Raw genomic sequence first — 12,950 nt, forward strand, 5'->3', positions numbered from 1 at the left:
TTAGTGAGGGTGTGAGAAATTGGAAGCCTTGTGCACTGTTGGTGGGAATGCAAAATGCTGCAGCTTCTATGGAAAATAGCATGGGAGTTCCTCAAAAAATTAAAACTAGACCGACCCTATGATCGTGGGATCCCACTGCTGGGTTTTCATCCAAAAGAGCTGCAATCAACATCTCAAAGAAGATAGTGGGCTTCTCTCAAAGTCTTGCTACCCAGATCCCTATAGCAAGCGACACGGGTCCCCTGTTGCTTTTAAACCCAATAAAATAAAACCTCACACCGAAGCCCCGAGCCCAGGCAGAATCCTAGGCCCTCCCCACCACGCGCCCAGACCTGCCCTCGAGGAACAGTGGAATCTTGCTCCCTGCAGGGGGCGGGGTGGGGGGGGGGGGTGTCTCAGTCCCGGCCGCCGGGACAAGCTAGGGGAAGGTCGGGGCACGCCTGGCTGTGGGGCAATCGGCCCTCGTCAGGCGGCCGCGCTAGCCGGAGCAGCGTGACCCGGCGACCGGAGGGTGGCGACGCGGGGGGCCGAAACGGGCGGTGCGCTCCCCGGCGCCCGGCTTCCTGGGCGGCCGCTAGCCCTGCTCGGCCGGCGGGGGCGGGGCGCGGCCTTAAAAGGCCGGGAGGAGTGGCCGTGCCCGGGGGTCACCGGCACAGGGTGGGCCGCTGTCACACGCGCCCCGGCTCGGCCCTGTCCCGCGCGCACCCGGGAGCACGGCGCACAGTCGCGCTCGCACCGAGTCCGGCCAGCCCTTCCGGCCCGTCTCCGAGAGCCCTCATGGGCCCCGAGGCCACCTGCCCGTGGAGCGGCCCCCTGCCTCGCCTCCGGGTGAGGACCTTGATCGAGCCCGTGGTGGCGTCCACGCAGGTGGCCGCCTCCCTCTACGAGGCGGGGCTGCTCCTCGTGGTGAAGGCGTCCTTCGGAGCCGGAGCCGGGGCCTCCTCCAACCACAGCGCCAGCCCGTCGCCCCGGGACGCTCTGGAGGACGAACAGCAGAGGGCCATCTCCAACTTCTACATCGTCTACAACCTGGTGGCGGGCCTGACGCCCCTGCTGTCCGCCTACGGGCTGGGCTGGCTCAGCGACCGCTACCACCGCAAGATCTCCATCTGCGTGTCCCTGCTGGGCTTCCTGCTCTCCCGCCTGGGGCTGCTGCTCAAGGTGCTGCTGGACTGGCCCGTGGAGGTGCTGTACGGGGCGGCGGCGCTGAACGGGCTGTGCGGCGGCTTCTCCGCCTTCTGGTCGGGCGTCATGGCCCTGGGATCCCTCGGCTCCTCCGAGGACCGCCGCTCCCTGCGCCTCATCCTCCTCGACCTGATCCTGGGCCTGGCGGGATTCTGCGGGAGCATGGCCTCGGGGCACCTCTTCAAGCAGATGACTGGGCACCACTCGGGGCAGGGCCTGGTGCTGACGGCCTGCAGCGTGAGCTGTGCCACTTTTGCACTTGTGTACAGCCTCCTGGTACTGAAGGTCCCCGAGTCGACGGCCAGTCCCAGGACGGCACTCCCCGCCGTGGATACGGTGTCAGGCACAATTGGCACGTATCGTACCCTGGACCCCGATCAGTCAGACAAGCAGGGTGTGGAGGGGTACCCTCCATCTCCCGGGAAAGCAGTGCCCAAAAAGACTGTCATCGCCCTGCTCTTTGTGGGTGCCGTCATATATGACCTGGCAGTGGTGGGCACCGTGGACGTGATGCCCCTTTTTGTGCTCAGGGAGCCTCTCAGGTGGAATCAAGTGCAGGTGGGCTATGGTATGGCAGCCGGGTACACTATCTTCATCACCAGCTTCCTGGGCGTCCTGCTCTTCTCCCGCTGCTTCCGGGACACCACTATGATCGTGATTGGGATGGTCTCCTTTGGGTCGGGAGCCCTCCTCTTGGCTTTCGTGAAGGAGACATACATGTTCTACATTGGTGAGTCTGGCGTTCTCGGGGAGGCAGGACGAGGGCACGGCCGGCCCCTTGAGTCGTGGGGCTGACACCAGGGATGCTGTGGTCCGGGTGTCCCCAGCTCAGCAGCAGAGACCACACCCCCTGCCTAGGAAGTTACGAGGGAGTCAGGATCATGTGCAGTTGAGTTCATCTGAGTTGAACTGTCTACTGGGCCATCTGTGTTCCCCGCCGCCGAAGTGGCCTCAGAGTGATGCCTGTGGCTCTAGGAAGTCAGCGGAGGTTGGTCGGTGGGGCCCGTGGTCAGGAGGGAAGGTTTCAGGTTGGCCTTCGGAGATGGGGTTGGATTTCTTCTCTCCAATTTTAAAGGGATAAAACATTAAGGTAATCAGGCCGGAAAGGTCCCTTAATTAAAGTCATTTGGGGCCAAGCATGGGCTATTCAAAAATGGATAAAAAAAGGCACAAATGCCTTCCACAACCAATGTAATAAATTCTTTCAAGGAAGCAGAATGAAGTTTCCACCTGAGGACACAGGTCGGACAACCACAAGCAGAGAGCTCTTTAGACCAATGTTGGAACAGAACTTTCTACACTGATAGAAATGTCCTAAATCTGGTCTGTCTGATAAAAGCAGCCGCTAGCCATGTGTGGCTATTGAGCACTTGAAATGGGGCTGGTACAACTGAGGACCAGAATTTTCAATTTGACTTGATTTGATTTTAATTAACTCATATAGTCACACGTGGCCAGTGGCTAACACATTAGAAAAAAACAACTCTACACGGTTATCAGAGGCTCTCCCTTGGCTGAGGTCACACATCTCAGAAGACACCTAACAAAATGGCAACTTAGGTTTGGCCGACTCCCAGATAAACGGGCCACGTGCAAAAGCCAGAGTACCCCTCTCCCCTTCCCCTCCCACCACCTCTACCTTTGTCCCCTCCTCCCCCCCCCCCCCCACTTAAACACACAGCACATTGGGATTAGGAGTAAGGCATGTGAGAAGGAAAGGTGGTGGCGGCTGTATGTGTGGTGTACACTCCTGGATGCAGTTTGACAAAGTTCCTGGCACTGTCTACCAGAGGGCTTCATGCATGGTGACAGAAGACACCTCTGTCCCAGGGACAAGGAGAGGAGCCTAAAGTCACTCCCGTGACATCAGCTCTACTTCCCTAGATGCCACGTAACTCTGCCGACGAAGACACCCTTCGCTACCCGTCACCGTGCCAGCTGTGCCCTGCCACCTCGCAGATGGGTCTGCGGCATCTATGGCACCGTCAGAGCTCAGGGGCTCAGCCCGCCCCGGAGAGGGTGTCAGCCTGCAGGCAGAGAAACCACTCCCTGCGGGGCGAGCCCATGGGGATTGTGGGGAGAGGGGGAGGTTCCTGGTGAGGCTTTTGCTTTTTCCGATTGACTCCTTGGCCAAGCCTGGGCACGACGAGGGGTGTTCTCTTGTGATTTCTTTCCAGCTCGAGCTGTCATGCTGTTCGCTCTCATCCCCGTCACAACTATCCGGTCGGCAATGTCCAAACTCATAAAGGACTCCTCTTATGGTGAGTGAAAGGAATCTCTCAGAAGTTCTCTGCCCGGCCGGTTTCAGAGCTGCTTGGCTTGAGGCATAGGGGTCGGACTTGCAAAAGGCCCATGAGACGGTGCCAGAAGCAGCCTTGAATACTCTAGGAACACTCCAGTGTCCATTAGAGCAGAGGGGGTGAAAACAGGAGGGTGGGAGAGACTCAGAAAGTCGGTCACTGAAAAGCCACCATCAAAGGAGGACACTGCTACCCGTAGGCTGCAGGAAGATGCAGCCGACGGAGCCAGGAGTCCCGCTGGAACGAGCCAAGACTGAGAGGCGGCCCTGGGAAGGATGCGGAGTCTCCTGAGAGCTCCCTAGAGACTCGGCTAGCAGCTAAAATGGAAGGGACAGCAACATATCTTCTTGGTAACCTCTGTCCCTTCCACAGGAAAGGTGTTCGTCATCCTGCAGCTGTCCCTGGCTCTGACCGGGGTGGTGACGTCCACGGTGTACAACAAGATCTATCAGCTCACCATGGAGAAGTTCGTGGGCACCTGTTTTGCTCTCTCCTCCTTTCTCTCCTTCCTGGCCATCATCCCGATTGGGTAAGAAAGGAGAGTCTGGTTTGGGCTGGGGCTTTTGGGCTTAGGTCAGGGCCTCTTGGACCATCTCCAGTCTATTACCATAAAGAATTATTTATTTGCAGCATTTATGCAGTGGGTTCTGAGTGGGCTCTCCCATAAATAAGAAGTCCTCCTGTTCTCCCAAGCTAATAATCTGCCAATCTGGGAAACCCCCGAACTTGTAAATAATGAATAGAGGGCCACAATCAGCTGGTTACTTCCTGGCAGTTTTATACTTCCTTTTGATTAGAGGCTGGGATTAGATATCCTCTTGAACCACTCCAACGTCTTTTCTGAGGTCCTTTTAGAGGAGAATCATCCTGCCTCACTTCCTAGTATTCTCTCCACGCCCCCCAAGGGCTGGGCACCTAGCAGTGCCCCGGAATCTCACATGCCCCTGGACTGTGGGAGCTCCTGGTAGGACTTGAGCAATTCCTTTGATCTCTGTGGGGGAGTCGTCTCATTTGTAAAATAAGAACACTCAGGTCAGGGAGATAACAAGCAGGAGGAAGGCTGGAGAAGCCCAAGAGAGGCAGTCTGGTTCCACGGTAAGAGCACTAGCCTAGGACCTCACCAAGATGGTCTTTGACCAGCCCTGTCCAGCGTGAGTCCTAAGAGCAAGCCATGTATGTGATTTTAAACCGTCTCGTAACGTTTAAAAATGGGAAGACGGGTGAAATTAATTTTAGTAACACATTGGATTTGACCCAGCATATCCAAAATACCACTCCAACATGTCATCAATTTACAAAATTAATCAATGAGGTTTTTTTTTTTTTTTTTTTTTTTTTTTTTCACTAAGTCTCTGAAATCTGGTACGTGTTTTATGCTGATGGCACATCTCAGTTTGGACCCAGGTTGAACACATTTCAGGTGTTGAGCGGCTGGCATAGCCAGTGACCGCTACGTTAGCACAGCTTCAAGCTGTTTAGGCCTGTTTACCCCTTCTCATTTAGTGAGGTCCTCTCAGGCTCGTATCACTCCCACCAGAGGAGAAAGGAATACAATAAACCTACCCACCATAACATGTGAGGGATTTGATAAAGATTTGCATTTTGTTTTATTTAATTTTTTAATTTTTTTTAATGTCTATTATTTTTGAGAGCGAGAGAGACAGAGAGCAAGCAGGGAAGTGGCAGAGAGAGAGGGAGACACAGAATCGGAAGCAGGCTCCAGGCTCCGAGCTGCCAGCACAGAGCCCGACGAGGGGCTCGAACTCACAGATTGTGAGGTCGTGACCTGAGCTGAAGTCGGCCGCTTAAGCTTAACCTACCGACCTACCCAGGTGCCCCAAAGATTTGCGTTTTAAAGGGTCTGCCTGGTAGCACAGAGAAGTCTACACATCAATAATGGTGGCATTACAGGCAGCAGAATAGAAAATAACTGAAGGCAGGTTGAAAGAAGTGGGAAGTGGATGGGGGGAAGACCCTTGTTGGAATTCTCACATCACATCATAATGTAGGTCCCTGCCTACATAGAAGGTTGAGCCTCCTTGGACAGAAGCCATCAATAATGAAGGCTCTTTGCTCTATTTCATAGTTGAGAAAAGAAAGATTTGAAGTGAAGGAAGGGAAGGAGGGAGGGAGGGGGATGGAGGGAAGGAAGGAAGGGAGGAAGGAAGGCAGGCAGGCAGCTGAGAATCTGTGTAAGCAGCGGCATGATTATGAGGGCCTTCTTGGCCCAGTTCTCATTTTTTCAAGGTGTGGGACTGAGCCAGACCTGTCCTCAGACTGCCCAGCCCTTAGGCCTCTTCCTGTGCTCCTATTTTCATCCGAGTCTTGGCTGAATGGGTTGGCTTAGCTACCAAGACTTAGCACGCAATGCACATCTGTCAGGAGCCCCAGTTTTTTGTCCAAGTGAGTAATGGATTAGTAGCTGTGCCGCTTGGAAGTTTACCCAGCCCTATTTGGCACACGGGCGAAATATTCTCATTAACCTAAACAAACAAACAAACAAACAAACAAAGGAAAACAAAAGAAAACCAGTCTGACTAATGGGTGGCACAGCTAGAGATATAAACGAACAAATGAAAGCCATGAGAAAATAGCAACAGTCGTTTTCCTTCCCACAGTTTCGTTGCTTCGTGTGTGTACTAAGTGGGATCCTGTGCCTTTGTTAAGAGACTTCAGGGCACATGAAGGAGGTGGGCTGCCTTGAACGTCTCACCCCAGTGCGCTGTGTAACACGCACTTGGACTTGGTCATACTTTCTGTGCACAGAGTCTTATATCACAGATGCAGGGACAGAATCTTGTATCAGTCGAGTAAGTACTTGAGTGCTTGTGTGAATGAGGCACGTTAAGTAATTGCTAATTATTTCCCTGTCTTGTGGCCATTCAGCAGTAAAGAGACACGTGCAAACAAAGCCTCATTCCCTGTATGCTGGAATCACCTAGAAAGGCTGAAAAAATCACTGATGTCTGGATCCCACCCCCAGAGATTCTGACTCGGTTGATCGGGAGAGCAGCCTGGGCCCAGGCCTTTTTAAAAGCTCTCCAGGTTACTCGAATATACAACCAAGATTGAGGACTCTGGTATAAAGGGAGTGTTTCCATTACCTTTCCCTCCCGTGAAGTCACTAAATAAACGAGATCCTGAAAAACTCTTACAGCTAGAAGAGGCCAAGGCTGAACCATCAATCATCAAGTGACAGCGACAGGGAAAACCAGTAGAGCTTTCTAACCACAGAAAGAAAAGCTACGTTCCAATGACATAAAAGCCCAGGAAGGCATGTCAGAGCAGGGAGGCAGAGGACACAGTGGAGGCAGAAGGCGGGGAGGAGGGGTCCCTGGGTCAGAGCTGCCAACAGCCTGCTTGCCAGAAGGGACCGTGACCCAGACTTGCCTGATACCAGAGTGAGCCCATTTCATGTGACTGTGAGAACCTGCCCTCTCCTGCTTGCTCCTCTTGTTTTTTTTAATGTTTATTTATTTTTTGAGAGACAAAGCACAAGTGGGGGAGGGGCAGAGAGCGAGGGAGCCACAGAATCCAAAGCAGGCTCCAGGCTCTGAGCTGTCAGCTCCGACGAGGAGCTCAAACCCACGGACTGCAAGATCATGACCTGTCCGAAGTCAGATGAGCAACCTACTGAGCCACCCAGGCGCCCCACCCTCTTGCTCTTCTTGCAGTTGGGAGATGCTGAAGAAAGAACTGTCTGGCTCTGCCCATCCTCAACCCACTTGCCACTCTATCCCTCTCCTCCCTCCCCACCTCTTTCTTTTTTTTTTTTTTTTAAATAATTTTTTTTTTCAACGTTTTTTATTTTTTATTTTTGGGACAGAGAGAGACAGAGCATGAACGGGGGAGGGGCAGAGAGAGAGCGAGACACAGAATTGGAAACAGGCTCCAGGCTCCGAGCCATCAGCCCAGAGCCCGACGCGGGGCTCGAACTCACGGACCGCGAGATCGTGACCTGGCTGAAGTCGGACGCTTAACCGACTGCGCCACCCAGGCGCCCCTCCCCACCTCTTTCTTAGTAATAATAATAGCAAACCTGTAACTAGCTCTTATCATGTGCCAGCTACTACTTACAATGTTTTAATGAATTTAATCTTCTCCCAAAGCCCTCTGACGTAATTACTATTACTGTTCTGCAAATAAGGATACAGAGGCGCTGAGGTATCACGTAACTTGCCAAAGGTTCAGAGCCCGTAAGTGGCAGAGACAGGATTTGAACGCAGGCAGTCTCTGATCCTCTACACCGCACTGCTTCTTAGTAGAGTCACCAGGTGCCAGGGTGCCACCTGTGGCCGTCTCCTTAGAGAGCTCCCTCCGCGGGCTAGCTGCGCTCTCCTGAATTCTTACCGGAACGGACACGCGAGCGGCCACCCTCTCTCTCCCCAACCTCCTCCTCACGGTCAGCGTCTGCAAAGGCTCGTGTGCACCTGCTGCCTGCGTCCTCACCGCCCACTCACTTCTCAGCCCAGACGTCCGAGGTCCCCCCTCGACCAGCAGCGCTCTTCTCACTAGGGCCGCCGACCACTCTTCAAAGCGGGATCCCGTGGACTCGCTCAGCCCTCATCTCACCCCACGTGATTTCTCCGCGGCCCCAGCACCCGTGCTCGCTCTTGGCCGTCACTGGGCTTTCTCAGCACCTCATCACTTCTTCTCTACACACCTCCAAATGGAAGATGCTTTGGGGCTCTGCTCTGGGTTCTCGCTTCATATGCTCTCTCGAAGCAATCTAAAGCACTTTCAAGACTTCAAATTACCACCTGAGCTTCCAAAATTGGGTTCTTGACGCCTTCCTATGCCTGCTCCCCCTCCAGCCTTTGCCGCCTCCCTAAATGGCACCACCACTCACCCGGGGGAGGAACTGTCACCGAAGTCTGTCCTCATCTTCATCTCCCACACCTCCAATCCGTCAGGCCTCACTGACTCTACCTTCAAAACAGTCCTCAAATTCATCCTTTTTTTTTTTTTTTAAATCACTACTGCTACCACCCCTAGGCCAGAGCACTTGAACGACCAGATTAGCCTCTGGACCATTCCTCCCATGTCCACTCTTGTTCCCTCCCATCCTCTCTCCACCAGGTGCCCAGAGCAATTTCCTTCAAGTGTTTAAACAGATCACATCACCTCCTGCTCAAAGCTCTGCTCTTGGCTTTCACCGCTGTTAGGATACAAACCCAATGTCTTCCCATGGACCACAAGGTCCTCTGTAACCTGGCTTTGCCAACCTCCGTAATTTCTGTTTCTGTCACTAACCACCCTCCGCGACCCCAGGTGTCAGCCCCAGGAGCCACCCCTCCTGCTCTTCCCCCTTCTGCGCCCATGCCTCCTTCTTAACCCAACTAGATGTGGTCTTAAGCAGCATTTTCTCAAAAAGCTTTTGAGACAAATCCCTTTCTTAATCTAAATTAGGTCCTTTTATCATATGCTCCCAAAGCTTCCTCCATTTTCCTTCATAGCCTGATAGTTGACGGTTAGGGGTTATCTTTTCATACGCTTGCCCACCAGACTGTAGGCTCCCTGAGGGGAGGAGCCATGGCCGTTTGGCTCAGCACATATCATCTGTGTCCAGCAGAGAGCCTGGCCTGTAAGAAGTACTCAAAAAGTATTTGTTTAATGAATGATCTGTTGGAAGGGTGTGGCACCTACTAGCCAGCATTGCTGGCCACCCGTATCCCAGAGCTGCCTGTCGGCTGACCACGAAGGCAGTGGCTGGCCATCGCCACCTGGCTTTGCTACTGGGGTCTACAGTGGGGGTCAGCCGCAGAGGCAGGGCTGCGACCTGGTGTCGGCCCACGTCTGGACTTTCCCGCCAGCTCTTTAATACAATGAGTTTTGGGGGCGCCTGGGTGGCGCAGTCGGTTAAGTGTCCGACTTCAGCCAGGTCACGATCTCACGGTCCGTGAGTTCGAGCCCCGCGTCAGGCTCTGGGCTGATGGCTCGGAGCCTGGAGCCTGTTTCCGATTCTGTGTCTCCCTCTCTCTCTGCCCCTCCCCCGTTCATGCTCTGTCTCTCTCTGTCCCAAAAATAAATAAAAAACGTTGAAAAAAAAAATTAAAAAAAAAAATACAATGAGTTTTGTCTCAAGTACAGTGAGTGTTCCTCCCTGTAGAGCTCTGGGACTCATGGAAGGTGGGACATCAGAGATTTCGGAAGTTCCCACAAAGCTTTCCCTTAGAAGGTTTGGACTTAAGTTGGCACCCCATCCAGCGGCTTCCAGGTGTTGACCATCAGCCAGGAAGAGGTTGCTGTAGCCTAGAAACTGAGGTTCCTAGAAAGGTTGCTCATGAGAAAACCGAGGATCCCAGAGGTGGAAGGACATGCCAAAGGTCACACAGATCCAAGACTTCAACTCAGAGCTCCTAATTCCCAGGCCTCCCCCCCGCCTTTTTTTTTTTTTTTTCAAATATTTGAAAACAATGTAATGAGAATTTATGGAACAGATAAAGGAGCTATGTATGGAAGGACAGAAGATGAGGCAGTGAATTCTGCTTGGATTAGCCCAATTTTGATCTTGAAATACACATGGGAGTTCATCAGGCAGTAGTGAGATGGAGAGAGATTTCAGGAAAAGGAAAATGTAGATGCAAAGGGCTTGAGATATTATAGGGCTGGAATGGGCCATTCTCTCCACTCAGAACAACATTCTGGGGACAATGGTCAGAGCCTCTCAGTCTATAGGTGATAAAAAGGCGGCCATTGGTGGGAAGGAAAAGGCACACCCTTTGCCCCATTCCAACTGTTTGTCTTGTAATTCTTACAGCATCGTGGCCTACAAACAAGCCTCATGGCTGCAATATGGAGACATCGCAGAGAAATGAAGGTGCTGACCGACGGGAGCTGAAAAATACCAGCAATGGCTTCTTTTGAAGTCAAAAGAAGGGACTGAGTGCTGGTGACCAAAGCAAGCCACTGCTCCAAAACCCCAGGTTCCAGCCGGAGTTGGCTTGGGCATGAGCTGCTCTTGCTCAGGGGTCCCTGGCAGGTGGGGAAAAGCACTTTCTTGGTGATAGAACTTTCTCAGCTTTCAGACGTCCCTGTCAGAGGTTAGGTTCTGGGGACAGTAGAGGGTGAACTTCCAAGGGTTAGATGCAGAGGGCCATGCGCAGTCACACGAGACGCATAAAGGGCTTCAGACAGCAGCCCCTTTTCTTCCAGGAGTTGGCTCTAAGGTACCACTAACTAGTCACCTGGGTGCCGTGCTGGGGGTCCCACAGGAAAACTCAAGCCAAAACATGCATTTTCAACAGCCTAGAGGGAGCGCAGAGGGGATGCTTTGTAAGAACTCCCAACAGTGAACATCAGCCAATATATATATATATTTTTTAATTAAAATAAAACCTTGAAAAAAACTTAGCTTTCTTCCCTGAGGCCTTGTTAGCTGTGAACACTCAGGAGAGATTTGGGGCTCAGGCTCTTGGCTTCAGGGTAGTTTTACTGCCGTCATTACTGTTGTTTCTAAGAAGCAAATATCAAACGACTTTCTTTAGTGGACTATTATATGGCATATTTTCAGTCAACAATACTTCTTCCCAAAGTGGGTGGTGTGGAGAGAGAGGGCAGAGGAGATAGGCTAAGAGCCGTCTTATTTTGAGGTACCTATTTTTACAGACTATTGTACTTACACATAGAAAAACAGGCTCACCTCCAAATAAAATCAACATTTACTGTATGCGTATGAATCATTCTTCCCCGGCCAGACTCCCTCTATAACTACAGGCATGGCATTCTTATACTGGGGTGAAACTTAAAGCTAGGGAATGCATTTCAAGCTCCAAGCGTTTGGGCTCAGAGAGTTTACACCTCTGATCTCTTGCAGGGAATAAACAAGCCTTTCTGGCATGTCTTCTAAGGTCCCGGCACCATGCTAGGTGCTGAGATATGGCAAGAACGTGACTGCTCATGCCCCGACAGAATGTTCTGTCCAGCAGGTGGAACAGACAGAACAGCTGGCAACCACATATCCTATAATAAATGCTAACATAAGGGAGCATCTAACCAGGTTTAGGAGAGCAGGGAAGGCTTCTCAGAAGAAGTGGACTACGGGAACCCTGGAAGGATAAGGAGTCACCAAGGCCAGAAGTTAAGGGACAGTCCAGGCAGAAGAAATAACAAGCTGGAAGGCCTGAAGGTGAAAATATCTTTTGATACAGGAATTCAATATAAGGGGAGCAAAGAGGGGGGGAGGGACAGGTACCAAAAGGACAGAATCAAGACCAGGAGACTGGAGTGTTAGGGAGAAACAACAATACACATATAGAGCCTTAAAAAGAGTTTCTCTTTAATTTGTTTAATGTTTATCTATTTTTGAGAGAGAGAGAGAGAGACAACAGGGGGAGGGGCAGAGAGAGAGGGTGACAGAGAATCCAAAGCAGGTTCCAGGCTAAGCTGTCAGCACAGAGCCCGATGTGGGGTTCAAACTCATGAATCATGGGATCATGACCTGAGCCAAAGTCAAGATGATTAGCCGACTGAGCCACCCAAGGCGCCCTGAAAGTTTCTCTTTAAAGTAACAGGGATAGCTGGTGGAAGATTTCACGCAGGAGTATGGAATGCGTCCTGGCATCCCTGAGAATGAACTGGGGCAGGAAGGGGCAGAAGGAGAGAGAAGACTTGCAGAAAGGACACAAGAGCAGAGAGTCTGGTAGTAACCCAGGTGACGGACAATGGCGGACTGACTTTGGATAAGATGTGAAGGTGCAGAACAGTAGAGGGACTTAGAGAAATCCTTGGGAGCTGGCGGTCAGCAGGAGTTGGTGACAGGTGATCTGCAGAGGGTGGGGCAGATGGAGGCAAGAATGCTCAGATTTGAGGTTCAGGCAACTAGGAAGAAGGCAGAGCCTCTCCCTGAGACAGACGACATGGGCGGAGGTGGGATGGGAAGTGGAGTTCAAGGCCAAGCTTACCTTGCTAAATTCTCACTGATTATGCTCCTTCCTCTTGGCTCCTTGCCTCCTGTCCCAGCCCCTGATCGGCTCCCCAGCCCGGATGAATCTCATCATTGGCAGCTCCATTCCTGCTCCTGAAAAGCTGGCTCGGAGCATCCAGAAACATGTCTTTATTTGCTCACACTCACCCACCATACACTTGTGGGTTTTAACCTGAGCTGGGCTCTCAAAGCCCCAGCACTGGCTCCTTTTCATTTTGTCACTAAGGTGGCAGTTTTGACCCTTCCCCACTTGCCCCAGGTCACCAATTCTTCTAACAGAGGTTCTAACCCCTTTGATCTTCTCAAAGTGTGGTTTCTGAACCAGCAGCTTCAGTATCCTCAGGGAACCTGTGAGAGATGCAAATTATTTGGCTCTACCCCAGTCAAACTCTAGAGGTGGGGACCAACAATTGATGTTTTCACAAGCCCTCAAGCTTAAGAACCAATGTTATCTATGGGCCTTTCTCTTCTTGAGAATGTTCCCTGAGTCCCTCTCCTCCTCTTCCTGCATCCTTAATTTTTTTTGTTTTTGTTGTTAA

At 52.0% G+C, this 12,950-nt stretch overlaps 1 protein-coding gene across 2 annotated transcripts; it reads left to right on the forward strand.

The window, feature by feature from the left end:
* Nucleotides 1-577: 577 nt before the first annotated feature.
* SLC46A2 (solute carrier family 46 member 2) lies at nt 578-11,154 on the forward strand. 2 transcript variants are annotated; one of them, XM_058694496.1, is made up of 4 exons: nt 596-1,915; nt 3,363-3,446; nt 3,858-4,014; nt 10,246-11,154. In XM_058694496.1, the coding sequence occupies exons 1-4, from the start codon at nt 778-780 to the stop codon at nt 10,301-10,303; spliced, it is 1,437 nt and encodes a 478-aa protein (XP_058550479.1). In that variant the 5' UTR covers nt 596-777; the 3' UTR covers nt 10,304-11,154. The 2 variants fall into 2 exon arrangements, with proteins under 2 accessions (XP_058550480.1, XP_058550479.1); XM_058694497.1 differs by lacking the exons at nt 3,363-3,446; nt 3,858-4,014 and having other exon boundaries at nt 578-1,915.
* The last annotated feature ends 1,796 nt before the right edge of the window (nt 11,155-12,950 follow it).

Source organism: Neofelis nebulosa, chromosome 12 (assembly GCF_028018385.1).
Source record: "Neofelis nebulosa isolate mNeoNeb1 chromosome 12, mNeoNeb1.pri, whole genome shotgun sequence".
Classification (NCBI taxonomy): domain Eukaryota; kingdom Metazoa; phylum Chordata; class Mammalia; order Carnivora; family Felidae; genus Neofelis; species Neofelis nebulosa.

What these genes read in the sequence shown, in the direction of transcription:
- SLC46A2 (XM_058694496.1), top strand. Translation starts at nt 778, where the DNA reads ATGGGCCCCGAGGCCACCTGCCCGTGGAGCGGCCCCCTGCCTCGCCTC. An exon ending in GACATACATGTTCTACATTG is followed by an intron (nt 1,916 to 3,362) that starts GTGAGTCTGGCG and finishes ATTTCTTTCCAG; the next exon opens with CTCGAGCTGTCATGCTGTTC. An exon ending in CTGGCCATCATCCCGATTGG is followed by an intron (nt 4,015 to 10,245) that starts GTAAGAAAGGAG and finishes TAATTCTTACAG; the next exon opens with CATCGTGGCCTACAAACAAG.